Genomic DNA, 26,762 nt, shown 5'->3' on the forward strand with positions numbered 1-26,762 from the left:
TCACCCACAGCTCTAGAGATTCATGACTAAATCTCTGAAGAGATGCACGCCAAGCAACTAAAATACATGGAAATATTGGTCCCCCACAGCTGAGAACTCTGGTATGCCCTCCGGAGATGGATGGGTGGAGTACCCATCCTGTCAGCCATACCCACACCCCAATGTTGCAGCCACTCCAAGGGTCAACTCTACTACTTCATGAATATTCTCTGCAAAGATGCCAAACTGAATCATTTTGGTACCCTGGTGCCTAGACCAGAACTCTGGCATCTTTGCAGAGTCAGGGAGGGCAGTCTCTTCCCACCACACAGCTTCTGCCATGTCAACTCATTGACCCAGACCATAGCTCTTGAAGTTTCTGGACTGCTAGGCAGTATGAAACCTCCTAATTCCTCAATACTGAAATTCTAGTAAGAGTATGCCAAATCAGATGGGAGAGTAACACAGACGCCAACTAAGCACAACAAGCAGTTTAGTAAATTCTTGACAAGGATTTAACTACCCTGTGATGAGATACAACACTTTTCACATAAAAAGTGATCTTTTAAAACATGTATACGTACTGTGTGAAAACAATGGTTTGTGCTTTCTGCCTTGCCACAGGGAGCTTAGGTTTATTGGGTTACTCCTATCATAGTGCTCACATTCCTCTGTAACCTCTTTCTTTGTGCTTCTCCAACTGGTCAATCACCTTTATCCCTAATCAGACTCTTTTGACTTGTAAATATTGCTTTTCTCTTTTCCTTAAGTCCTTTGCATAGTTAATTCAGAGCAAAGTAACTTGGGAGTTAATTGACTCCAAATAATATTCACTTGTGGGCATCTGTTTTCTTGACTTAAGCCTCAGTTGCCCTTACTTCCTAGCATCCCCAATGCAGAGACTGGATGGACCCAGGGCAAGCTGTGAGCTACCCTGGCATCAAAATGGGCCAGGCCAAAGTGCCATAATACTTAACTATAAGTTAAGAGCATGGGCATGGACAAATTCTGTCATGATTCAAGAAGTAACAACTAGATTAGGACTCTGCTAGGGTTAGGAATGATTAATCTGGCCTGAGCACTGTAGTCTGAGATCTATAGCGAGAGGTCCCCAGAAGAGCCACCCCACAAGCTCAATGTATCTTTTACTGTGTCCATACAAAATAACTAATATTAGTAAGTAGAATTAAGATGTTAATTAAGTTATTAGACTAAGGAGAGCAGAAACACCCCTAAATGGCATTTTGCCCTTGAGCCTGATTCCCTAGCTACAGGCGATCAGGAAGGATTTTTATATGTTGATTGTGGTACTGGACCTGGGTGTGTGGTTGCTACTCCCAAAACTTGCAGTTGACGAGAGACTAGAGAAGTGAGGTCAAAGCGAGGAATGATGAGTGAGGGGGACAGGAGGAGATGGGAATGAGGGTTAGTGAGATTGGAACTGGCACGTGGGGAGAATGGAATAAACGGCAACTGATCACCAATCAGTCTGGCCCTTGTTTCCTCCTTTGTCTGCTCATGGCATCGGCCGTCCTGGGTGGGGAAGTGGTGCAAGACCATTGAACATAGGCCGTGAGAGAGAGCCAGGAGATTCCCTATTCTCTTGGTGATTACACTTACTGATTTTAATACTGGAGCTTTATCAATTTAAACTCAAGAATTTTATCAACCGCTGTGGCTTTTGTGTACATTAAAATAAATTTTCAAAAGTGAATAACTGATCTGACATGTCTTTAGAATAAATAATTTGAACAGGTGATATTTGTGTGTTCATTAGGACACAAAAAATCTTGAAAACTCAGAAAGTTAATAGAAACAGCGAGCAGAGTGTCTGGGAGATGGCTCAAAAGACTAGATAGCACATGGTATCTGTGAGGAGAGGCCAGGTTTCAAACCCTAGTACTGTACTGGAGCACCCTTGAGCATCATGGTGTGTCCCCCAAAAGTGTCACAACCAGCCGTGTTCAGGTCTTACTCCTGGGTCTGTTCTCAGGGGACTACATGAAGTGCTGGGGATTGAACTCAGGTCAGCCATGTGCAAGACAAGCACCATACCACCCCCCCCGTAGTATTGCACCATTTCTGTCAAAAAACCAAGTTTTAAAATAAATTTAATCATAAAGAAACAAGAAAGTAGCTGTTAATGGGTTTTAAAGTATACTATACTAACAAATAAAATATAATAAAATAATTTATATGTTCAGAATTGAAATTAAAAGGAATAATTTTTTAGGGGGAAGCACACTGACTTGCTCAGAATTTACTCCTGGTGTCCTCTGGGGATGATATGTGGTGTCAAGAATTGAACCTGGGTCCCTGAGGCAGGTGGTACAGGGCAAGCACTCCGCCACTATAATACCTCTTCAGATCTCAGAAATTGCATTTAAATGAAAGTAGTGTTCTCATGTGGGATAAGTAATACTTAATGTAAGTTATAATTTATTAGAGATTATGCAGTTTGTGATCTTGGATTATTAATAAATTGACTGAAATTGTGTTTGTATGTACAGTTTCCTTTGGAAGGACAGAAAGCAGCTAGCTATTAAGATTATGTTTAACTTAATCTTGCTATGCTTAACTTAAATATTGAAATAAGAAAATATGACAGCAAGACTATCAGGGAACAAAATCATTACACATTATGTTAAAGCTAAAATAATTATTTGCATCCTTAAATCATTTTATACAATGATTACTGAATTACAGAATTTTAATACAGCAAGCATTTGGTCTTACCAGAACATTGTTATCAAAGCAGACATCAGGCCCTTTTCGATATCTGGGCTGCTTAACCATGTCACAAGGATCTGGACCATCAGCTAAAAGAACTTGTTAAGGAATATGAATTTATTTTTCTTCTTTCACACATTAAAAAATGCTGTAATATGCTTATTTCTAAAGCAAACAAGAGATACTTATGTTATTATTGTAGTACACCACCACTAAACGTTTATTAATATAAAGAAGAAACAAAGTTGGACACAAATTTTTCTCTTCTCAGACTGTGTTATGTAAAGGGCTCATAAGTAGCATAGTCACTATCAAACATCAACTAGACAATACAAATGTGGAGAATATAAGTGGCTGAAATGTATAAATGATGTAGATGTAAGAGAGAGGCATATATGTAAACTGGAGTCTATGAGAGTGTACAACCCTTATTTAGTAAGGTAGAAATAAATCTTGTATTTTGGTTTTGTAATTTTTTTTGGTCACATCAGGCAATGCTCAGAGCTTACTCCTCGCTCTGTGTTCAGGGATCTCTACGGGTGGGTTCAGGGGATCCAACAAGATCGACTGTGTTCAAAGCAACTACCTTACATATTGCACAATCTCTCCAACTCCAGGAATGTCATTTTAAAGGAAAAATAAGGACAGATAAAATAAAATCAATAAAGACACTCTACATAACACAGTTTCCAAAGCTTCAGCAACAACTGCACTGTCATTGACCATATCTGCCATCAGAAGTAGTTTAAGTGCTGCTTAGTGCAGTTGCAGTGTGTTAGAAGAATTCCTTATTTATTATGGTTTAATAAACTTCCATTGTAGATATGTACAATATCCATTTCCAATTTCTAAGAGGCTGTTGAAAGCTTTAGAGTGACATCATTCTTTTTCCATCTGCTCTGCACTGGAACAAGTACAGAGATAAGACTTTCTACCTCTTTCAGTCACTAGAAATTCAATCAATAGAAAGTAAAGCCACAAAGATTCTAACAGCATAGGTAAAACTCTATCATGACTCTCTGCTTACTGACTACCATAAATCCAACTCAGTTGCTCATCTGTGCTCTTGCAATGCATTTTTTTTTATTTACCTGTATGACCTTCCATTGCTTTCTCCAGAAAGTCTCATTATGTTAGTAAGAAACTTTTCATGGTCCCTCGGTTCATGTGCAGACTTTTTCCATTTTTACAGCAAGCCATATTTTACAGGATGAATGCATTTTGACTCTGAGAAATAACTATATCACTTTATGATATTTCATTTTGAGAATGAACAACACGGCAAGGTTAGAAGTACATCCTTTAAGATACTGGCTTTCTACGGAAGACATCTGGGATCAAGGATACAAGTCTGCTCTGCTTGTATGAGAAGCCGAGTGTCACAGGGACAAGTCCCTTTGCTTTCCACCATTATGAAAACTAAGTTCGTGTTCATAAGTTTTTCTACATGAAAGATTCTGAAAAACAAATATTAACAAGTCAGAAAAGGAACAATACCTGGGGAAAATCTTTTAAGAACATATATTGAGACAAAATGCACCAAAACAGAACATGAAAATCTGAGAAAGATTATCATGCTTTATCTTTAAATATGAACATATGATCTCCTTCAATTACAAAAACAAAGTGATAGATGTTTTAGGAGTAATGGAAGTTTTAAATTTAAAATCACTAGGTTGCTGAAACATATAGAAATTTTTTTTTTATTTCACTATTAAGGAACTGTGGGTTTTCTTAGTTTTCTTTTTTGGTTGTTTGTTTATGGGGTATACCTCAAGAGATTCAGAGTTTACTTGTGGCTCTGCACTTAGGAATTACTATTGGTAGGCTCGGAAGATGAGACAGGGTGCCAGGTTTGCTCTGGACAAGGCAAGCACCTTATCTGTTGTACTACCTCTCCAGTCCCAGGAACTGTATTTTAATGTTGAAAATATGTCAAGATTCCCTTATTTTCCATATAAAAACAAAGGAATTAGTTAATTAGTTAATTCCACCCGCAGCTCCTCACCCGTGACCCTATACACACACACACACACACACTCCAGGCACTGCTCAGTGGCTACTCCTGGCTCTACACTCAGGAAGCACTCTACTTAGAGTGCTTGGGGGATCATATGGGATGCCAGGACTGAATCTGGGTAGGCCATGTGCAAGGTGAGCACCTTACCCAATCTGGCCCTGCAATGTAAGTTCTTTTTTTTTTTTTATTTTTGGATCACACCAGGCAATGCACAGGTGTTACTCCTGGCTCATGCACTCAGGAATTACTCCTGGCAGTGCTCAGGGGACTATATGGGATGCTGGTAACCAAACCCAGGTCAGCCGTATGAAAGACAAATGCCCTACCCGCTGTGCTATCACTCCAGCCCCCTGCAATGTAAGTTCTAGAGTCCTCCTTTACACCCAAAACAAATCTGTAAATTTCATGAAAAGTAATTCTCTGATGATATATTTTTCTAATTCTTTCATTTTCTCTATTGATGTTTGAACACAAGCATAAAGCAAATGAAAAAAACTTGATTCAACTTCACATTTTTATTATATTGGTCTTTATCATTTAACTTAGATTTAAGTGCATAATGCTACTAAGTGGGCATCAATGAATGATAAACCAATGAAATCTAATATTATTTCTTGCTGTTGTATTCACTGTATTCACTGTACATGCCACAATTATGTTTTGTGAAGTTCCAATAATGATTTGTTAATCTCTAGAAAGAATGGTCTGCTTTTCCTTTTGTTATCCCTAACTCCTTCCATTCCCACTCACGATCCTCTCTAGTTTGTAGGACAGAGAGATTTGCTAAAGTATGTTATAAAAGCATACTGACCTTGTCTATTAAAAAATCATACTGGTTAATCCTCTCTTGAAAGTATCCCAAACATTTTTTCTTTCTGAATCTCAAGCAATTATTCCAGATATTACACAAGCTCAGATTACCTCACCTCCTAATATTTTTACATTTCTGTTAACATTTTTTCCTCAAATAATCTACCCACAGTCTTTTAAAATAAAATGTTCCAACTATGTGCCTCATAAACTGTGACTTTCAGCTCCGTTCTCAGGTATCCCATGTCATGGATTATCATTCTTTTTAGAGAAACTTCAAACCTTCCACCTTGTCTTCCTCTTATATTTTATTACAACCAACATAAATATCCAATGGTTTCCCAAAACATTTCAAGATGATGCTTTGTGGGTACTGATTAACCATAGGGAATTCTTTCTCATTTCTCCAGTTACAAATAAAAGATACAATCAGTTATAAATGCTAGAAAAAACTTGGAAAAAAAACACACCAGAAATTCTTGATTTTTTAAAACCTGTTAAATTGTCATATGCAGAAAAATCTTACCTACATGGAATACTACAGAAATATCTTAACATTACTAATACATCTAAATAACTATGGATTTACTCACATATCTAGTGTATCTTATATATTATTTAGTTTTATTAATAAATTAAAAGTATTAAAAGCTTGTTGAGACACATCTGTAATAGAAGTGAATATAATTTCTTAGTGAAATAGCAATGAAGAAACAAAATTACCTGGAACAGTTTCCACAGTCAAGTACACCGCTGAATGATTTACTATCATTGTCAAAGAAATATTGGGTTTGTTCAGTAATACAGCTCTGTTTCGACAGAGAGGCTGTAAAATCCTCCTCTTCCATGTCAGCTGTGGAGAGTCAAAACAAAGACCTCCATTGTGAGGAGACACAGTAGCTAGCTAGCTTCCCTAAGTTTTTAATTGTCACAGAACAAAACAATTATATGAGGACAGGTGCCTTGATGGCTTGTTTACTACTGTAAATTATAGTATACAGTCCCAACAAGTAGAAAATAGAGGCAATGTGACCTATGAAAAGTTTCTAAAGTTTGAGATGGCTAGTTTACTTCTGTATATTATAGTATACAGCCCAGACAAATACAAAATAGACAACAATGTGACCTAAGAAAGTTTCCAAAGTTTGAGAAAGTTCTGATAAAGATTTCAACCAACAGAAATGACAGCAGATAAAGGTAACTCTCTCTCCCTGTCCCCTTATACACACAATTTCTGTGTCTGCTGTACTCAGCACTCCCCCAAAATAAAATATTATTTTCTATTGAAGCAATACCAATGTCAAGGAGTACATACCTGCTTCGAGGAGTCGTGGAAAGCTCAAACTCAAAAGAAACTGCTGTAGAATAGACCTAAATTTAAATATGGATCATTATTGATATAAAGAGATGTTTTCCTTTTAAATCGTACAATAAAATTCTGAGTATCTTTACATGTATATGTAAACATGTTTTTTCCTTTTTTAAATAAGAATTTGGAAAAGTTTTGAATTTGATAATAGAAAGCTTAGGAGAATAACATTTATATCTTTAAAAAAATAACAAAACATTGCATTTTTGTGCAGAGAGAGGTCACAGGAAAGTTATTATTATGGACCAAATAAGGTGCACACATTTTTGCAGATACAAAAATGAGAAGATGTAACTTTAAGAAGAATGTATTTTGCTGAATAGGCCTTACAGTCAGGATTTTCTCCTTATTTCAGCTAAATTTTTGTGTGTATGGGGTAAACAGAAAAACTGATTTTGTACTGTGGATCTGTGAGCTATTTGCTTATAAAACTCATGTTTAAATATGAAATAAAATATCCATATTACACATAGTATATATGTGGCACGTTTATAAGTGATGAGGGAGCCAAGCAGCATGGAATCATCTGGAACTGAGTTTAGTATTAAAAAATAAAAGTGGATAAGGGAATGCCCTGCCACAGAGTCAGAGTGGGATGGGGGTGGGGGGTGGGGGGGTGGGAGGGATACTGGGACCCATGGTGGTGGAAAATGGGCACTGGTGAAGGGATGGGTATTTGATCATTGTATAACTGAAACCGAAGCATAAAAATTTGTAAGTCTACAACTGTACCTCATGGTGTCTCACTAATAATAATTAAAAAAAAAGTGGAGGGAGTGTGTGCGCAAAATTTAGGCTTTGACCAGAAAAAAATGCAAACAAATATCAAATACTTCAGTATCAATATGAGACTTACAAAGTCTATATAAATATACCACTGTCATACCAGAAAGTACTATTTGCTATTGTGCCTTTTCCATAAAAAGTAGGATTCTTAATATAAAATCTTTATTTCAATAAAATAGCATCATGAGTGAATTTCATCTGGGAACACCCAATACCAAATAAATGTTAATAATTTTTATCTACCTGGAATGGCTCTTGGAAAATATACCAAAGTAATGATACAAAAGAAAACAGAAAGGAGAGAAGGCAGAGAGAGGAAGACTGATCCCAGTCACAATAAGTTGTTAGTTACTAGAATCACTTGAAATAAACAATGACAAATTTGATCTTTTATACTTTCCACAGCGCCTTGAATGGCTTAAATGCCTTATTTTCAAAAGTGTCAAGCTTAAGGAGAGTGAAGAAGACATGGAGGGTGGAAAGCGTGAAAATAAGCAACTAGATCCATTCCAGCAACATGATGCCTTATAATGACACCAACTATTGGCAATAATAGTAAAAAGGCAGTAAGTCAGAAGACATATAATTCGATACTGAAAGAAATAATTAGGAACTTTTGGTGAATCAGTCTATCTAAATATAAAGAACTGGTCTTAAATGAAAACAAAAAAAGCTTCTAAAGTGGATGATATTTGCAGGAGCATATTGTAGGTTTTTTTTTTTTTTTGTGTGTGTGTGTGTGTGTGTGTGTGAAGTTATAATTCATAGCCAGTGGTGCTCAGGGCTTACTCCTGGCAGTATGCTCAGAGGTCATTCCTGGAAGACCATATGTAGTGCTACAGATCGAGGTAGGTTTGGCTGTGCACAAGGTAAGCTCCGTACCTGCTGTGTGTATCTCCAGTCCATGAGTAAATCATTGTTTACAAAAAATATCTGCTATAAAAAGGGACTAATTTGGGCCTGAGCAATAGTACCATGTGCACAGTACTTGCTTTATATGTAGATGACCTGAATTTGATCCCCAGAATTCCCTTTAACTCCCTAAGCCTTCCAGGAGTGATCCCTGAGCACAGAGCCAGGAGGAAACTCAGAACTGCTGGGTGTGGCCCAAGGGCAAAACAAAACAAAACAAAACAGAAAAAGAAAAAATGACTAAGTGTTTAAGAAGGATAATAATAAAAAAAAGGTTTAAATCTACTGCATAGAAATGAAAAAGTCACTGAATTTCAATGTCACTGTCCTCCCATTGTTCATCGATTTGCTTGAGCGGCCCCAGTAACATCTCCATTGTGACACTTGTTACTGTGTTTGGCATATCGAATGTGCCATGCGTAGCTTGCCAGGCTTTGATGTGCGGGTGAGATACTCTCGGTAGCTTGCCAGGCTCTCCGAGAGGGGAGGAGAAATCGAACATGGATCAGCTGGGCGGGGTGCAAGGCAAATGCCCTACCCACTGTGCTATTGCTCCAGCTTGAATTACAATGCATGGGTCAGAAAACTTATTTTTAGCAAATGCTTTTTTATTTTACAGTGCACTTCCTCATTACCAGTAAAATGTCCATGTTGACTTACCAGGCAGCAGCAGTGGCCCACCAGCCAATGTGCAGTATGTCTGCTATTGATGGCTGCAAAACAGAACCAAGAGTCACTCCACTAGTCTCCAGTGAGGGTACCTTGTGAGGAATGGATGACTAGGAGAATACCTACCACATATGCTGAGCGATGCCCTGCTCCTTGCTTCGGCGCAGCTCCAGGCTCACACACTGACTGATAGTCATAGGATTTGTTAAAAGCATAAACTGATATATTAATCAAGTGTCTCATCAAGCTTGGATCAATCTCTCCAAAAAATCTTCCAATCTGGTAGAGAAAAAGAAAGCTCAAATTCAAACCAAACATTAATACCAGAGCCAGTAGAATGGAAAAATAAAATGAAGACAATGCATTAGAACTGTATAGGAGCTTAAAAGCCAAAATAAGGAATATGTTTCAATAGATAAAGAAGTTCAGAAGAACTCAAGTGAACTTAGATATACTTGTTACTCAGTGATTTTGCTGCTTATTTGTGAAAGGAATGACCAGTCTCCTAAGCTCTAAATTCTCAAACAAATATCTTTTAGAAAAAAGAAATTGAGAGAAAAATAAACTTCTAAAGACTGTATCAACTGGAGTGACCAGGTTTTAAAAGAGGCATCTCCAACTAATCAATTCTAGTTCATAAACATGGGTCGGTTAGGAAAAATGTTAGTGTTTATTCTTTTATATTTGTAAGAGAACCAGAAAATGCTGATTGAAAAATTATGTTACTGGGCCACCACAAATTTGCATAAGATCCTGTGGCCCATATGCTGCTAATTCACAAACAAATTGGGAATTACATTTATCAATTTCAAAATAGCCATATAAGACTCTTCATCAATCAATAAATTTTTTTAATGGAAAATTTTTAACTTTTAAGAGATCCAAACTTAAAAGGTCCTACTACCCCAGAAGTGCTGGAGTTCATGGAGTGCTAGAGTTCAAATCCAGGTCCTAGTGTATACAAGTCTGGCCCTCCAAACCCCTGAGCTCTCTATCCATTTCTGAGCACCACTGGGGAGCCCCCAACCCATTTAAAAGCTCACAACATATTAAAATGCTTCAATTATATTTTACTGGTAACATAGCAGTCAAGTGAATAAACAAAATGAGACAGGGGAAATTTCTTACTAATTTCCATTGTATCAATATATTCAAAATTTAAGCATTTCTTTCTTCCTTTTTAAATTTTTATTAGTGAAACACCATGAGGTACAGTTGTAGACTTACAAATTTTTGTGCTCGGGTTTCAGTTTACAATGATAGAGTACCCACCCCTCCACCAGTGCCCATTCTCCACCACTAATGATCCCAGTATCCCTTTTACTTCCCTGGCACCCCCATCCCACCTCTGTGGCAGGGCATTCCCTTTTGTTCTCTCTCTCCTTTGGGTGCTGTGGTTTGCAAAAGAGGCACTGAGTGGCTTTCTTAATAGCACTGTAGCACTGTCCTCCCGTTGTTCATTGATTTGCTGAAGCGGGCCCAGTAACATCTCCATTGTGAGACATGTTGTTACTGTGTTTGGCATATTGAATACATCATGGGTAGCTTGCCAGGCTTTGCCATTCGGGCGAGATAACTTCTATTATATCAATATGTTCATATTTTATGACAGAAATAAAGCAATCCATCAATTTATATAATGGTGAAGGAGTTTTATAATGTTGATCAGGGATAAAGAGATGTCTTTATCCCTATCTTTCCCACTAGGTAGGAGATCCTCCTCCTTTTCTACTCGTAACTACATACCTGGTTAGTGTATTCATCATGATTTGCCATCAAAAGAAATCCACCATCATCTAAAATCACACAATCCATTACCTATAAAAAAATAAAGGCACAGTTATGGAGAGGATATGACATTGGTTGCATTACAATTGCTTGATATAGCTATACGAACAAAAACAGGAAAAAAAATCCAAATGCTGTGTTTTCTTTTGATCACTGCCGTCAGGAGAATCTGATGAACTAAGTGCATTTATGTATCTAAGCCTAGGGCTTAGTATTCTACCACATTCAGTCCAATTAAGGATAACAACACTATGAACAATTCATAAAGTAAAATCAGAAATAATGTCTTGCACTCCAAGATCACCTAATTATCCAGAAAATATGATTTAATAATTATTTTTAAAACATAGAAACAAAGAAAGACTATTCTTTGACAGCAGTTTTATCCCTTCAGCTCATAGTTTTAAAAAGACAGCATGAGAATATAACTATTTTATATTAAAAGTGTTTGGGTGATTTGATATTAGAAGGTAGGGACTGGAGAGATATTACAGCAAGTAAAGTGTTTGCCTGGCAAATGTCTCACCTGGGTTCAATCCTCAGCACCCAATATGATTTACTGAGCACTGCCAGGAGTGGCCCCAAAATAACAAAATAAAAGCAGAGATCAAAAGAGGGAAAGTACACATGACTGAGGCTGGCAAAACAGTATAGGGTTTAAAGTGTACACCTTGCAGGTAGCAAACCCTGGTTTGACTGCAGGCATCACAATGCCCATTCTAAAATATTGATGGGTTTGGACCTAGAGGCACAGCAGGCGTGGCCATAGAGGACCTGGGTAATGCACGGCATAGCAAGGTGGTATTAGCACTATGTCCTCAGGCCTTTGCACCAAATCACAGGCCTGGTTACCTGAAAATCTCCAGGAGAGATTGTCAAGCTCCCTGAACATCTATTGGGAGCCCCCACCTCAACCTCCAAAAGACACTACTGAAAAGATAATTATGAATTTCCATCTAGTAGATCATGGTTAAAAGAATAAATCTTTGGGGCCAGAGTGTTAGTACACAATTAGGGTACCTGCTTTACATGTGGTTCACTTGGGTTCCTTCCCCAGCACCCTATAGGTGTACCACCACCTTTGAGCTCAGAGTCAGTTGTAATGCCTGAGCACTGTTGAGTGTGCCCCCTGGCAAAAGAAAATCCTCCAAATAAACGAATAAATATTTTTTTTCTTTTTGGGTCACACCCAGCGATGCTCAGGGGTTACTTCTGGCTCTGCACTCAGAAATTACTCCTGGCGGTGGTGGGGAACCATATGGAATGCTGGGGATCGAACCTGGATCGGCTGCGTGCAAGGCAAATGCCCTACTTGTTTGTACTATTACTCCAGTCCCCAAGTAAATAAACCTTTATCATTTTTATTGTTGCACTGCACTGCCCTTCCGTTGTTCATCGATTTGCTCGAGTGGGCACCAGTAACATCTCCATTGTGAGACTTCTTGTTACTGATTTTGGCATTCAAATACGCCACAGGGAGCTTGCCAGGCTCTGCTGTGTGGGCGGGATACTCTCGTTAGCTTGCCAGGCTCTCTGACAGGGAAGGAAGACTAGAACCCACGTCGGCTGCATGCAAGGCAAACACCCTACCTGGTGTGCTATTGTTCCAGCCACAAAATCATTTTTTTTTACAATTGGGGACATATACATTCTTTATTCGTAATACAGAAGCAAGTTTCTACAAAAATACAGAAACTTTTTCCTTTAAAAATATAGTCTGGGCTAGAAGGATAAGACGGTTCAGGAACTTAGGTGCTCATCTTGTATGCAGCACACACTAGTTCAATTCCTGGCCCTCCACAGAGTATAGTCCCAATACCCAAATAAAAATGACAAATTTCTGTAAAATGAATGTTATCAAAATAATTTAAATAAGTGACTTATAGTTTTGCAGAAATAGAATACAAAGGTATAATGAATCTCCTGCTCCTCAAATTTATGACACACACAGCAGTCTAGAAGAAAATAGGCTGTCATTCTTATTCATTTTTGGAATAATTTACTGACATTTAATTTCATTCATAAAGCACTTTCAGCTTTTAAAGTTTTCAATTTAACAAAAAAAAATAATAAAAGTCAATGCAAAATCTAATCCAGATAAGTGAAATTTATATTATATAATTCCCAGGTTTAACTTAAAATTTTCATCAATGTTAGCTCAGTGAGATCAAAATGACAAAAAACAAGGGAAGAAGGCATAGATGACCTAAGGCATCTTTTTTTAGAAACTTCTTTTAGAAAGTTCCCACCCCCCAATGGTCATGGTCACAGTCCTCCCGTTGTTCATCGATTTGCTCAAGTGAGCCCAGTAACGTCTCCATCATGAGACTTGTTGTTACTGTGTTTGGCATATCGGATACATCACGGGTAGCTTGCCAGGCTCTGTCGTGCGGGCGAGATACTCTCGGTAGCTTGCCGGGCTTTCCGAGAGGAGTGGAGGAATCGAACTCGGGTTGGCCATGTTGGCCTTTTGTAAGGCAAATGCCCTACTGCTGTGCTATCGCTCCAGCCCCAAATAGAGCAAAAATATGAATGTGTATATAATATCTAACACACTTGAGACTGAAAATAATACAGATATTTGACATGGATTTTTATATCTTCCCATAATATATTAATATTTTAAAAAACGGAAGTATTTAAACTTAGGAATTAAAATCATAAAATGCAAATTCTCATCTATGAGTTCACAATTTCATAGAAAAATTTTTTAGTTAAGATACTTAAATTTTCTTTTTTGGTTTTATTTTGTTCTGGTCACACCCAACAATGTTCAGGACTCCTGGCTCTGCACTCAGGGATCTCTCCTGGTGGCACTCACTTAACCCCATGCCAGCAATTAAACCTGAGTTGGTCTGATGCTGTGCTATCCATGTGGCCCCCCAATTCCTTCATCTTTATTTTTACCAAGAGCCATACAAGAAAAAAATATAGTTGAAAGACATTTTAATTGGAGCTAATCTTCTAAAATTTCTCAAAATTATAAATCAAAGGAAAATAAATATAACTTATTCCTCCCCTCCCCCCAAAATCCCATATATAGAATAAGAATAAGGAAGAAACATAGAAAGGGAACAACAAGTGGTCAAGTCTTTGGAATTTCAGTATACTGAGCTTTTTTATCTATTGAATTTAGTTTGTATGTGAGGATGGATTGGGAGGGGACCATGGGACACTCATGGATGGAAGCAGATAGGTGATACGTGTGTTACTGGAATGATGAATGCATGAAACATATGATTAACAATATTATAAATCCTAGATAAAAATGGTTAAGAATATCTATCTATATAAAGATATATGAGAGTTTTCTTACATCACTGTTTCTTTTGCAGTCACAAACTGGACCAGCACACTAAAAGAAATAAAATTATTATCAGACACATATATTTTAAAACTTAAGTTTTAATAATATTAAATAACTGTTATAAATGAAAATAAGTGTATTAGATACCGTGAAAGATTAAATGACATTCTAGTTAAAAATACAGTTTTATATTTAAAATTCGAAAGTATTTTCAAACAAATTAACCTTTGAAAAAAAAGCAGGGATTTTTTTTCTTCAAGATGGTTCATAATTTGATTTTATAACTATATAATATTTTAAATTTACCTCTTTGAAATTCTAAACTTCTTAAATGTAGTATAGAAATTAAAAAATTTATCTTACCGGGTCCCGGATTGATGTTTTGGTGAAATTCTCGATCCAGGAGTTTATATCAATTTTAATTCCAACAACTGAAAAATTACATAAGAACAATTTGTGCATACATTTTAAAAATGTGATGATGAATCATACTATTTTCCCCCCAACATTCAAAAATTCCTGAGTGAGTAAATACAAGCATCTAGAGATTAAAGAATGACTAATCACAATACATGAAGAATTTGATTCTAAGGAAAATTTGCGAATTTATCTTCAAAATGATGTTTCCTATATGATAAGTAAACCACACTGTAGCACTGTCCTCCTGTTGTTCATTGATTTGCTCGAGGGGATTCAATAACATCTCCATTGTGAGACTTGTTGTTACTGTGTTTGGCATATCAAATATGTCACAGTAGTTTGCTAGGCTTTGTCATGCGGGCCAGATACTCTCGGTAGCTTGCCAGGCTCTCTGAGAGGGGCGGACGAATCAAATTCGGGTTGGCCGGGTTGGCCGCGTGCAAGACAAACGCCCTATCTGCTATGCTATTGCTCTAGTCCATGTATAAGTATTTTTAAAGTTTAATTTAATTAATTTTGCTTCCTTTGGGTCACACTCAGCAATAGTCAGAGGTTACTCGTGGCTCTGCACTCAGGAATTACTTATGGCGGTGCTCGAGGACCATATGGGATGCTGGGAATCGAACCCGGGTCAGCCGCATGCAAGGCAAATGCAATGCCCCACTGGACTATTGCTCAGGCCCCATAATTTTTATAATGGCATTGACTTGGGTGAAAAGAATATTTGTTATTTGGGGGACTTTCATTAAGAAGTAATGATAATCAAACTATTACATAAACTTCACACATATTTACAACATAGTTTATTCATAACTACAAATTTTAAAAAGTCATTCAAGTAGACTTAAATTTTTTTGGTTCATACCCAGAGATGCTCCAGTGCTATTCCTGGCTCTGTGCTCAGGCTCTGTGCTCACTCCTGGCAGGCCTCAAGAACTATATTAGATGCCAGGGATAGAACCTGGTTTAGCCACATGCAAGACAAGTGCCCCTTACCTGATGCACTGTTGCTCTGGCCCTCAAGTGGACTATTTTAAGAAGATTCTTTTAACTGCCTCACTCCCACCCCAGAGTATACAGTAGAGTTTAAAAAATACTTGCTGTGCTTCCTGCCCCACCGAGGCAGAGAGTTACCCACCACGAGCGGCCATGGCCCCAGAGGCACACAAACCAATCTTGTAACTACGCGGCTGGAGCGATAGCACAGGGGTAGGGCGTTCGCCTTACAAGCGGCCAACATGGCCGACCCGAGTTCGATTCCTCCGCCCCTCTCAGAGAGCCCGGCAAGCTACCGAGAGTATTCGATATGCCAAACACAGTAACAACTACGCGGCTTTGGGAAGAAATCCCTCCAGACTTAATTAGTAAAATATCAGAAATCCAAAATCATCATTATGGTCTTCATAACCAGCAATAGAAAAAAATTATTTCACAATGCCTTTTCAGCAGGTCTTATTGTTGGAGGGAAATTCCAAATAATAATGGTGCATCTTTTATCGAAAAAATGAATGTAATCAAAGTAGAAAGAGAATTAAGTGGAAATCATCTGCCTCACAGGCATCGGGAGGGGTGGGATGGGGGTGTATATTGGGGTTCTTGGTGGTGGAAAATATTCACTGGTGAAGGGATGGTTGTTTGATCATTGTATGACTGAAACTTTAACCTGTAAGCTTTGTAACTTTTCTACTTGCTGTGATTTCCAAAGCCACCCCCCCCCCCAGACTGCTTGTTCCTCCATAGCCCCAGGGTGTGACTGGAAAGCCCCCATGGCTGGAGCTGAGAGCATAGAACCTGGCTCTTACCTCAGGTGAGAAGCTACAGTTTCAGAAAAATAAACTACCTCTGAATGAGCCCAGGTTTGCAAGATCTCTAGGCCCAGATCTCTGTGGGGACAGGCTGGGTCCCTGCCCTGCTGAACAACCCAATGCTCCACCCACACCCAACCTACAACAACATATGAACAGTCCAGCTGAACTGACCTTGAAGAGATGCTGCAGTTGAATCAGCCAAGAGAGGCCCAGTCAGTGACCACATCTAGATCTCTGGAGTCTTCTCTAGATAGGAGCTGGGCCTGCAGAAAGGCCCATTGCTCCACCCACACCTGACTTCTGCCAGCATATAAATGGGCCAACTGAGGCACCATGCTACTGAATCATCCCTTCTGCAAAGCTACTAAACATCTCCCAATTTCACAGTACTTACAACCCAGTAGGAGCAGAGCAAATTATGGAGGAAAGTTGTGTAGGAGCCCACTAAGCTCAATGAGCACAAACAATAACAAAAGGCTCAAGTGGCAACTAATAGCTAAGACAATTTTCTGACAATGACTTTGGTAACTCCGTTATGAGATATATGTTGTACCAAGCAATATAAAGTAAATTACTTTGTGCCTACTAAGGGGGCTGGCTTGTGTGTGTGTGTGTGTGTGTGTGGGGGGGGGGGGGGGTTGTGATTGGGGACGCTGATGAAGAAAAGGGCACACGGTGGTGGGATTAGTGTTGGAACACTGAATTCCTTTAGCAACTGTTATTACAAATAACTTTGTAAATCAAGCTTTGCGTAATAAAGTTTTAACATTAAGACAACAAAAGTAAAAAGAAGCAGTGGGTGGCCACCCATCAGCAGCAAGATGTTCTCTCCCTCCTGTACACGATTCCCCCAGAGATCTCCCTGGCAGTTGGAAGGAAAGTGACAACTGAAGTAGAGAGAGGGACCACCAGACTACAAAAGGAACTATGAAGTGGATTAAAGAAAGTCTCTTTAACAAGTGGGGATGGGAAAACCGGTCAGTTACATGTGAAAAAACAAACCCAGACCACTATTTATTGCCATGCACAAAAATCAATTCAAAATGGATTAAAGACCTTGATATCAGGCCTGGATCCATAAAATACATAGAGGAAAACATAGACAGAACTTTCTATGACATTGAAGCTAGCGGCATCTTAAAGGATGAAACTTCACTTTTCAAGCAAGTATAGGACTGTAGCACTGTTCTCCCGTTGTTCATCTATTTGCTCGAGAGGGCACCAGTAACATCTCACAACAAATTATGAGACTTGTTAATTACGTTTTTGGCATACCGAATATATCACAGGGAGCTTGCCATAATTTGCCACGGGGGCAAGACACTCTCAGTAGCTTGCAGGGCTCTCAGAGAGGGGGGCAGAGGAATCAAACTCGGTTGGTCACATGCAAGGCAAACGCCTTACCTGCTGTGCTATCGCTCCAGCCCCCAAGCAAGTGTATGTAAAGATATATAGAACCACGCTAAATTCAGACATTTCTGCACCTCAAAGTAAACGAATACAAAGACAGTTCACAGGCTGGGAGAAATTATTTGCACACCATCCGACAAAGGATTAATATTAAAAGATAGATAAAGCATTAGTAGAACACTACAATAACAAAAAATATCCAACCCGATCACAAAATGGGGGAAGAGATGAATAGAAAAATCCTCAATGAAGAAATATGAACGGCCAAAAGACATATGAAAAATACTCTATATCACTAGTTATCAGGGAAATGCAAATCAAAACAACGAGATATCACCTCACACAAAAGAGACTGATGATTATCATAAAGCATAAGAAAAACAACAACCAGTGTTGGTGTGGAAGTGAGGCAGTGGGGGTGGGAAGGAGAGGGACCCTCTTGCACTGCTGGTAGAAATTAAAACTGGTCCAGCCTTTTCGGAAGATAATATGGACAATTCTCTAAGTACTAGGAATTGAGCTTGCGTGTGACTCAGCAATTTCACTTCTGGGCACATACCCTAAGAGATGAAATATCATAATACAGAAAAGACATTTGCACTTCTATGTTCACTGCAGCACTATTCACAATTGCCAAGATATGCAAAACAAGCCAAGCACCCCAAAACAGGTAACTTGGTAAAGAAGCTATGGTCCATATACACTATGGAATACCACACAGACATTAGAAAAGATGAAGTCATGAAACTTGCTATTACATGGATCAATCTGGAGAGTATCATGCTGAGTGAAATGAGCTCGGGGGGGGGGGGGGAGGGGGCAAAGAATGATCTCACTAATTTTCCAGCTATAAGGATACATTGTATTGGAGTAACTAATGCCTAAGGGTACTAAAAAAAGAGGGGGGTGCAGAAGGAGTCCTTAGTAGGAAGCTTGCCATCCTGGGGAATGGAGGAAGTCAGGCAAAAAAAAATCACAACAACAATGAGAGAGGGGAAACTACCACTCTGGACCAGGATGAGTTCTGAGAGGAGGTAAAGCCATATGCCTGATACCCTAACAGTAATAGCATTGTAAACTACAGTGCTTAAAACGAAAAAGAAAAAGGGGAAAAAAGAGTGCCAGAGTGGCAGGGTGGGGGGCAGGAGGTGAACTGGGGACACTGGTGGAAGAAAATGGACACTGAAGAAAGGGTTGGTGCTCAAACACTCTACCGCTGGAACTCAATCCTGAATAACTCTGTAACTTTGTAATTCACGGTGATTCAGTAAGTTAATTCAGAAAAGAGAAATACTTGCTGATGGGTGGATGCCTGGCTAAGAAAATGGGCAAATGTTGAGCAACTGAGATAATGACTAAACCGCGTGCATAAACAGCTGAATACATTTTAAAAAATGGAGAAAGTGGTGGAAATAAATCTGAGCAGATGAGCGAATTAATGAAACTCCCCTGGGAGCACAATTTACTGATCTTTCCAACTGAACCACTCTAGTTTACATTCTTTTCATATTGAGCCACAGACTGTATACTGAGCCATACAATGAAATAATTAAATTTTTACCTTATTGGATCCACTCATTCCAAGCTGCTTCAATATGACCATTATTATTATTGTTGCTGTTGTTTGGATTTTGGTAAACCCTACCCTGTAGTGGTCAGGGCTATGTGAGGTGGATGAGGAAACCTTCATCTCCAACATCAAAAACCACGTGCTTTGTTTCTTTATTTAATTGCTTTATTTCATACGGGAGCATATTTCTATCAATATACTATGTTATTAAAGTAAATCTCTCTCCAACTCTTTATCTCTCTCTAACTCTTTATATGGTAAGCCACATAGTAGATTTCTATCATCATTTATTTTCCTAATGACAGAAAATATTTTTTTTGTTTGTCCCAGTATAAGTATTCATATCATTGGCTATATGATTTCCAAGTTTAAAATGATCTTATAGGACAGAAATCTTGGTGAGGGTGCTGGATTAACCCACATTTAGGATTTTTATATATTGACTCCATAAATTTGAATCAATAGTGTATATGCATCTGCTCTTCTTTGAAAACTTCTGAACTCAACTCTATATAGTCTTAATTTCATTTTATCACAATTTCATTGGTAATTAATTTATTTTTTTCTTTAAAATTCGGGCTGGAGCGATAGCACAGCGGGTAGGGCGTTCGCCTTACAAGCGGCCAACATGGCCGACCCAAGTTCGATTCCTCCGCCCCTCTCGGAGAGCCCGGCAAGCTACCGAGAGCACTGGATATGCCAGACACAGTAACAACAAAGTCTCCAATGGAGACGTTACTGGGCCTGCTCGAGCAAATCGATGATCAACGGGAGGGCCTTTACCTTTACCTAAAATTTCCATGCTTTGGAGCCAGATAGCACAGGAATTAAAACACTTGCCTTCTATGAAGTTGACTCCGATGGGTGGCACTGTGCATGGTTCCCTGAGCATCACTGGATGTGGCCCCATAACCAAAATAACTAAATAAAATGAGCAAGGTTTTTGGCTTATTTTGGAAGAAAATGTCCATGATATTTCTGATAAGCACGTCCAGTTGATAATATAAACAACCGGTCACATTTAATTTTGGTTGTGATTATTTATATGTAATTTATATATATTACACTTGATCTTAGCCAAAAGGCCAAGAAGAGTCTCTTGCCCCCGCACCTGGCTGTCCTCACCGGGGCCCCTTGGAGGAGGGTGGGTTGAGTTTCCCTCTCTGTCCTGAGCAGAGCCACGACAGCTGAAGACCTCTGGGACCCAGCCAAAGCCATGCTGAGACCACTCTCCACACGCTTGGATGAGGAACTGGTAGAGGAACCCAAGTGTGCGGGACCTGGGGCTGAGATCTCCAAGCCTGCTCGGTTCGGGACTGGGCCTCCTCCACCCAGATCCCCCACCTTCCAGTAGCTAGAGAGTTACACCTACCAACTGCCATGTAACCCCATCAACGGCCATCCAGAAACTATAAAACCAAACTCCCGGAAGTCACGGCCATGCAACCACTTATTCTCTAGTACTCACTCTCAGAGAACCTGGCAGGCTACTGAGAGTATCATACCCGCCTATATGCCTGACTAGGAACACCTGTTAAGGTGAGCAGAGGCTGCCCCAAAAGCCTCCATCCGTCTCGGAGAGCCTGGCAAGCTATCGAGAGTATCCCGCCTGCAAGGCGGAGCCTGACAAGCTACCTGTGGCATACTCGGTGTGTCAAAAACAGTAACAATGAATGGTCCTCATTCCCCTGACCCTGAAGGAGCCCCCAATATGTCACCGGGCTACATTTGCACATGACAGGGATGGATGAAGACGTTACTGGATCCGCTTGAGCAAACTGAAGAAAAATGGGGTGACAGTGATAGTGAATTTATATATATAATTATATATGTAGATAGTCTGCTTACCTGCAGGTTTAAGAAGTTTTCCTTGGATATTTATTTCTACAGCTTTGCTAACCATAATGCCAGATTCATAAGCACTAGGTCCAGTTTCTACAAAAAGAAAAGAGTCAGATCTATATATAAAAAATCAATATTGATTTTTATGAAATATTAACTTATTTTAATACTATATTTTTTGTTTAAATATTTTGGAGTAAAGATGTATAAATGAGATAATATTAACACGTTTATTAATATAAACCCTCTTTTCCTCAACATTTCAGGCAATCTTAATAAGCATAGAAAGGTTTGTATTCTCTGACTTTGTGATGTGAATGATTCAGTCTAGTTACATCTACATCCGCAAAATAATGAGTGCATGCCAAATCTCTGCTCTGTGATATTTGCTAAAATATTGGAGAGGGTTTTTAAGCTAGGAGGAAAGATTGATCTCAGTTCATAAAACTGCCATTGCATTTATAAGATATATGTCCCTGGACAGAACTCTGAAATTCTTCGAACTTCAGTTTCCCCATTTGTAAAAATGGGAGAAATCATACTTACCCACAGAGATATTGAAGTATTAATTTAGAGAATTTTCTGGATATGACCCAAAGGATATTTTAAAATATAGGCTACTATTAACTTTTATTAATATTATAGCATGTAGCTGAAACTGATAAAGTATAAGTAATGAGTTCACTCTTCTTAAAAGTACACTAAAGAATTTTTAATGATTCAGTTTGTGAAGTGAGGGATCATCAACACATGTTTCCATGTGTCATGCATGCCTGTAGATAGATATGCTATCTTTACATGACTTCATAACTATTTCCTGTGCATGCATTTTAACTCCTCAACTACATAGATGTTTCTCTCCTTCCAATATCTTACACATATTATGAGACTAATAGTAATTATTCTTAGCAATTAATATAAAATATATTGATTTGAAATAAAACAGGTAGGATCAATCCCTAATTAAAAAAAAAACTGGATTGGAAAGGTAAATGCCAAAACAATACTTACTGTTAAAGTTAGGAGCAGTGAAAACATAATTATCATTATCTAGACTCCTTTTATAGAAGCTGTCCTCATATGTCTCTGGGTTTTCTTGCCAATTTTCTCCAGCCCTAAGGAGGAAACAGGAAACTACTCATCATTTATATTCTTTAATCTACCTGATACTACTTTTGCCTTTGTAGACATCACTGAACTTTACAGATATGACTACATTTCAGGTATGTCTAAAGAAATCAGTGGTAATTGATGGAGTAAGTGATATTCATTATGAAGTAATATATCACAATAAAATTATATTAAGGCTCAGAAGAGTTGGCTCCTAGTTTTACTCTGCATTTACTAGCCAATTATGGACAGCTCAGTTAATAGGTCAATTAATATTAATAAATCCCAGAATCTACCCAGCCTAGCATACTGTGAAATGGTCTCAAGATAAACTGAGATAAAATCATAAATATAAATATTTATATTTATAAATAAAGATAAAAATCAATAGTGAAAATAGGTGCCTTAAAATATGGCTAATATTCTATAATCATAATGTTAATTTAAGCAGATGACTTTGTATTGACAAACAGAAAAATATCTTCAATTTATCTTAAAATTTTTAAATACTTGGACTGGAACAATAGTACGGTAGGTAAGTCACTTGATTTGCCATGTCAGAACCCAGTGTCACATATGGCTGGTCCTCAGAACCCTGCCAGGAGTGATTCCTGAGCACAGAACAGGAATAAGCCCTGAGCATCACTGATTATGGCCCTCAAACCAAAAGTAAATAAATAAACAAATAAATAAGCAAAATACCACTAAAGTATCGTGTTTCTCATTCCCCCAAAATGAAACATTTAGATCGTGTACAGTTTAAGGTAATAACTCCAATAGGATCTACTTATAGAAATCAGTTTCTCTGAAAAATGATTACATATGTTATTTGAACTTACTCCTTTGGATAAACTCTGGTAATTCCACCATCAGTCACAACAAAACGTGCTTTTACTCCCTTGCTGAAAATGAACACAGAAGATTTTATTCAATTTGCTCCTTGTAAGATATTGATTTAGGTGTTGGTGATATAAAGAAAAAATAAAAATGACTCCTTAAATAAAGGAAGTAAATGTCAGCCAAAGTAAATATATCAATGGATTCAAAGTTGAAATAGCTAAGAAGTAAGTACTTAGAGAATTGTAAAGGAAGACAGCTCAAGAAATAATGTTAGAGCAGCATTTTGTAGATAGAAAAAGGATTTAGCACAGACAACAGGAAAGCATGAAGATGTAGAGCGAGAGTGTATTAGTAATACAGAGCTAAAGAAGAGTGATGACATTTTGCACTAGGTGGAAGTGTAAGGCTTAATGGGATAAAGATGAGGAAGTAAAATTTCAAGTACAAGTATCCTAAGACTGAACAGCTTATGAGTAATCTTGAATCCATACTGGAGAACCTCCCTATCATAGTTAGAGCTCCATTTAAAAGTAATACCCTGGTCTAAACAGAGGAATGGAAGGATTAAAGGTAAATAAGATCAATTAGTATAAAGTCTTAGGAATGGAAGATTAGGCCCCTGAGTATGAAGGAGAGAGGAACACAGTTATAAAAAAATAACATTTAGAGACCAATTGAAAATGGATGAAGAGACTGTAAATGGAAACCATAGTCAGATACCTCATTCTCTAGAGTGGATTTTTGGTAGTGCTATTTGAACACCAAATGAACTTTAATTACAAATCCTTTTCATTACAGACATTTAAGTAAAAATATAACAAAAAAAATTTTGGGGGGTTATTCACACGGCAGTGTATATGCTTGTAAATCTGATTAATGATGGACACTATTTTAACACACTTATAAATTACACTGCAAGTTGTCAGCAACTGCAACGTGATATATGGAAGCTATTACTATTAAGGGTAAATACTGAACTTTATATTTATGAGAACTATCTCCCAACAATTTTACAGAGAGAAGATAAACAGGAATGCAGAATATTTGTATGAACAAGAACAAATACTTACATGTTTTTCTGTTTACTCCAGTAATTTTGAACAAGTTCATTTGTAAAGCCTGCATCCAGCAAGACTCGATTAATCAAATCTGTGTTGCCTAGTGCAGAAAAAGGATAACTTCACTTACACTCACATAGTTTGCTAATCATGATAATAATGAAACAAATACATTACTTTTCCCAAAATCTATGTAGGGTGAATGATACTTTTATGAACTTAAAAATATATCTTGTGTTAATTTTCAACATATTGTTTATATTGTTCACCTTGTGTCACATTTTTAAAATACAGACAGAAGTAGGAGTGGAACAGACAATTCCCAATAAGGCAAATTTATTTTTTAAATTTTATAAAAATATATATTAAATGAGACAACAGGAAACATTGAAGAAATAGCTTATTTTGTAGGTTAGTTAGTAATTCCTTAATATCAAGGATGACTTTATGTATAAACATAAAGCCTATTATATATGTGTGTGCATAGTATAATCATATCATATTGTTATGACCAAGGAACAGACCAACAATATTCAAAACAAATTTATTCCAAGACTGACTTTAGTAGAGTAATGATATTGATGAAAAGGTAACATTGGTATTTCTGGTATCATCTTTCAAAATCTTCTAATGGGATAACTGTTATCCTAAAATCAAGTCAAAAACCCCATTTTAATCTCTGGCATTGCCAGGAATGTCCCTGAGCATAGAGCCAGGAAGAAACCTAAGCTCATGCAATACAGATCAAACCCTGGACTATAAGGCAAACACCTTAACCTCTACACTAGCTTTCTTTCTGGCTTATCCTAAACTTCCTTTTTTTAAAAAAATAAAATGTGTATATTACTTTATAAAATGCAACATTGTGATTTACAAAGTTGTTGACAATAGGGTTCCAGGCATACAGTGTTCTTAACTCCATTCTCACCACCTGTGACTGCATTGCTCTACCAATGACTCCAGCTTACATCCTAGCCTTTGACTCCTTAAAAGACACCCTTTGATTCTAGGGTAAGAGAGAAATTGATGATAAGGGGTGGGCAAGAAGAAGAAGTCTGGAAGTAAGACAGAGGCAAGCTTCAGGGGCTTATTAGGTTTGTGGTATACAATACACTTGTATGTAGTCATCCCACTAGATCCAACAGTAGTATATTACTATATTTTAAGATAAAAAGTTAACTGGTATATACCTGGGATAAAGAAAAACATTAAATAATATGTATTTGTTCATTTTCTTAATTAAAAACTTATATAAGTTATAAATTAATGAATGCATGCTATATGTATGATATATATTTATATAAAGGATAACAATGAAAAGTCTTCAAAAGATTATTCAAAATCCCTGAATTTGAGAGTAGCAATGAGAATAAAGTAATTCGGTATTCTACTTACACTGAAACATTTGCAAGTATTCATTACTAGCTTTGAAAATTCAGTTTCACTTATAATATTGGAAATTTCTTTAATATTTAAAATTAAGGATCAAACTATTAAATTTAACCATTTAAAATTCTGAGAGTAAACCTGCTTCCCAATTAACTAATCATCTATTATGTAACCTCTTCAGATATAACCACCGTGATGTAATAACTGTGAATTAATGCATACTTACATGATGGGTCGTTTGGAGTTTTTCTATCAATAAACTCATTGAAATTTAAAAGAAACTCAGTGTTATTATCTGATATTTTAAGGTCATTGCAGTAATCTCTGAAAAAATAGAATATCAGGTTTTAAAACAATAACACAATGTACACGTTAATCACAGTTAACATTTGTGAAACTAGTTATGTGTCTTTGCAAGTCACTGACTGTCTCCTTATTATGTATTTGTATTATAAATCAATACATTAAGAGAAAGGGTAGAGATATAGATAATATATATTAGGGATTTGACATTTGGATGGTATGTATTCCATAAGTAATAATTTTTGTAATTTTTGTCACACAAGTTCACTCTATGCCTTAGGTATTGAAATTAAAATTGTTAAATTAAAATATTTATTAATTAAATGTTAATAATGAGCTCTCTATATGTTAGGTGAATGTTATAACCATGATAGTGGTAGAAATAAACTAGTGAGAAAAGGTACACTGATTTATCTATTTGTAAGTCTCTTTAAGCATGACGTAAAAGACAAATATGCCTCTGCATTCAGGCAATGAAAAGATTTTCCTTGGGAAAATAAAAAGTTATGTCTTCGAATAGATTTGCAGATGGAAAAGAGGCTTTTTTGATAGTCATTTCTGATCATTGTAGCTATACTTCTTAGGTGACAACCAAAATTTGATTACTTTAATTTTTATTTTTTGGTTTAGGACCGTACCCTG

The 26,762-nt window shown here is 37.4% G+C and overlaps 1 protein-coding gene across 1 annotated transcript in view; it reads right to left on the reverse strand.

The window, feature by feature from the left end:
* Positions 1-26,762, reverse strand: part of CACNA2D1 (calcium voltage-gated channel auxiliary subunit alpha2delta 1) — a 474,650-nt gene that overhangs the window by 16,333 nt on the left and 431,555 nt on the right. Inside the window, exons 24-37 of the mRNA XM_056118578.1 lie at positions 26,044-26,141; positions 24,441-24,528; positions 23,370-23,432; positions 22,432-22,535; positions 21,427-21,513; positions 14,734-14,801; positions 14,380-14,418; positions 11,022-11,093; positions 9,402-9,554; positions 9,267-9,319; positions 6,855-6,910; positions 6,263-6,392; positions 4,057-4,166; positions 2,716-2,798 (exon numbers count right to left, since the gene is read on the reverse strand). Of these exons, the coding sequence (XP_055974553.1) occupies positions 2,716-2,798; positions 4,057-4,166; positions 6,263-6,392; positions 6,855-6,910; positions 9,267-9,319; positions 9,402-9,554; positions 11,022-11,093; positions 14,380-14,418; positions 14,734-14,801; positions 21,427-21,513; positions 22,432-22,535; positions 23,370-23,432; positions 24,441-24,528; positions 26,044-26,141 (1,204 nt within the window). The remainder of the gene's footprint in view (positions 1-2,715; positions 2,799-4,056; positions 4,167-6,262; positions 6,393-6,854; positions 6,911-9,266; positions 9,320-9,401; positions 9,555-11,021; positions 11,094-14,379; positions 14,419-14,733; positions 14,802-21,426; positions 21,514-22,431; positions 22,536-23,369; positions 23,433-24,440; positions 24,529-26,043; positions 26,142-26,762) is intronic.

Source organism: Sorex fumeus, unplaced genomic scaffold (genome assembly GCF_029834395.1).
Source record: "Sorex fumeus unplaced genomic scaffold, SorFum_2.1 ptg000037l, whole genome shotgun sequence".
In the NCBI taxonomy this organism is placed as follows: domain Eukaryota; kingdom Metazoa; phylum Chordata; class Mammalia; order Eulipotyphla; family Soricidae; genus Sorex; species Sorex fumeus.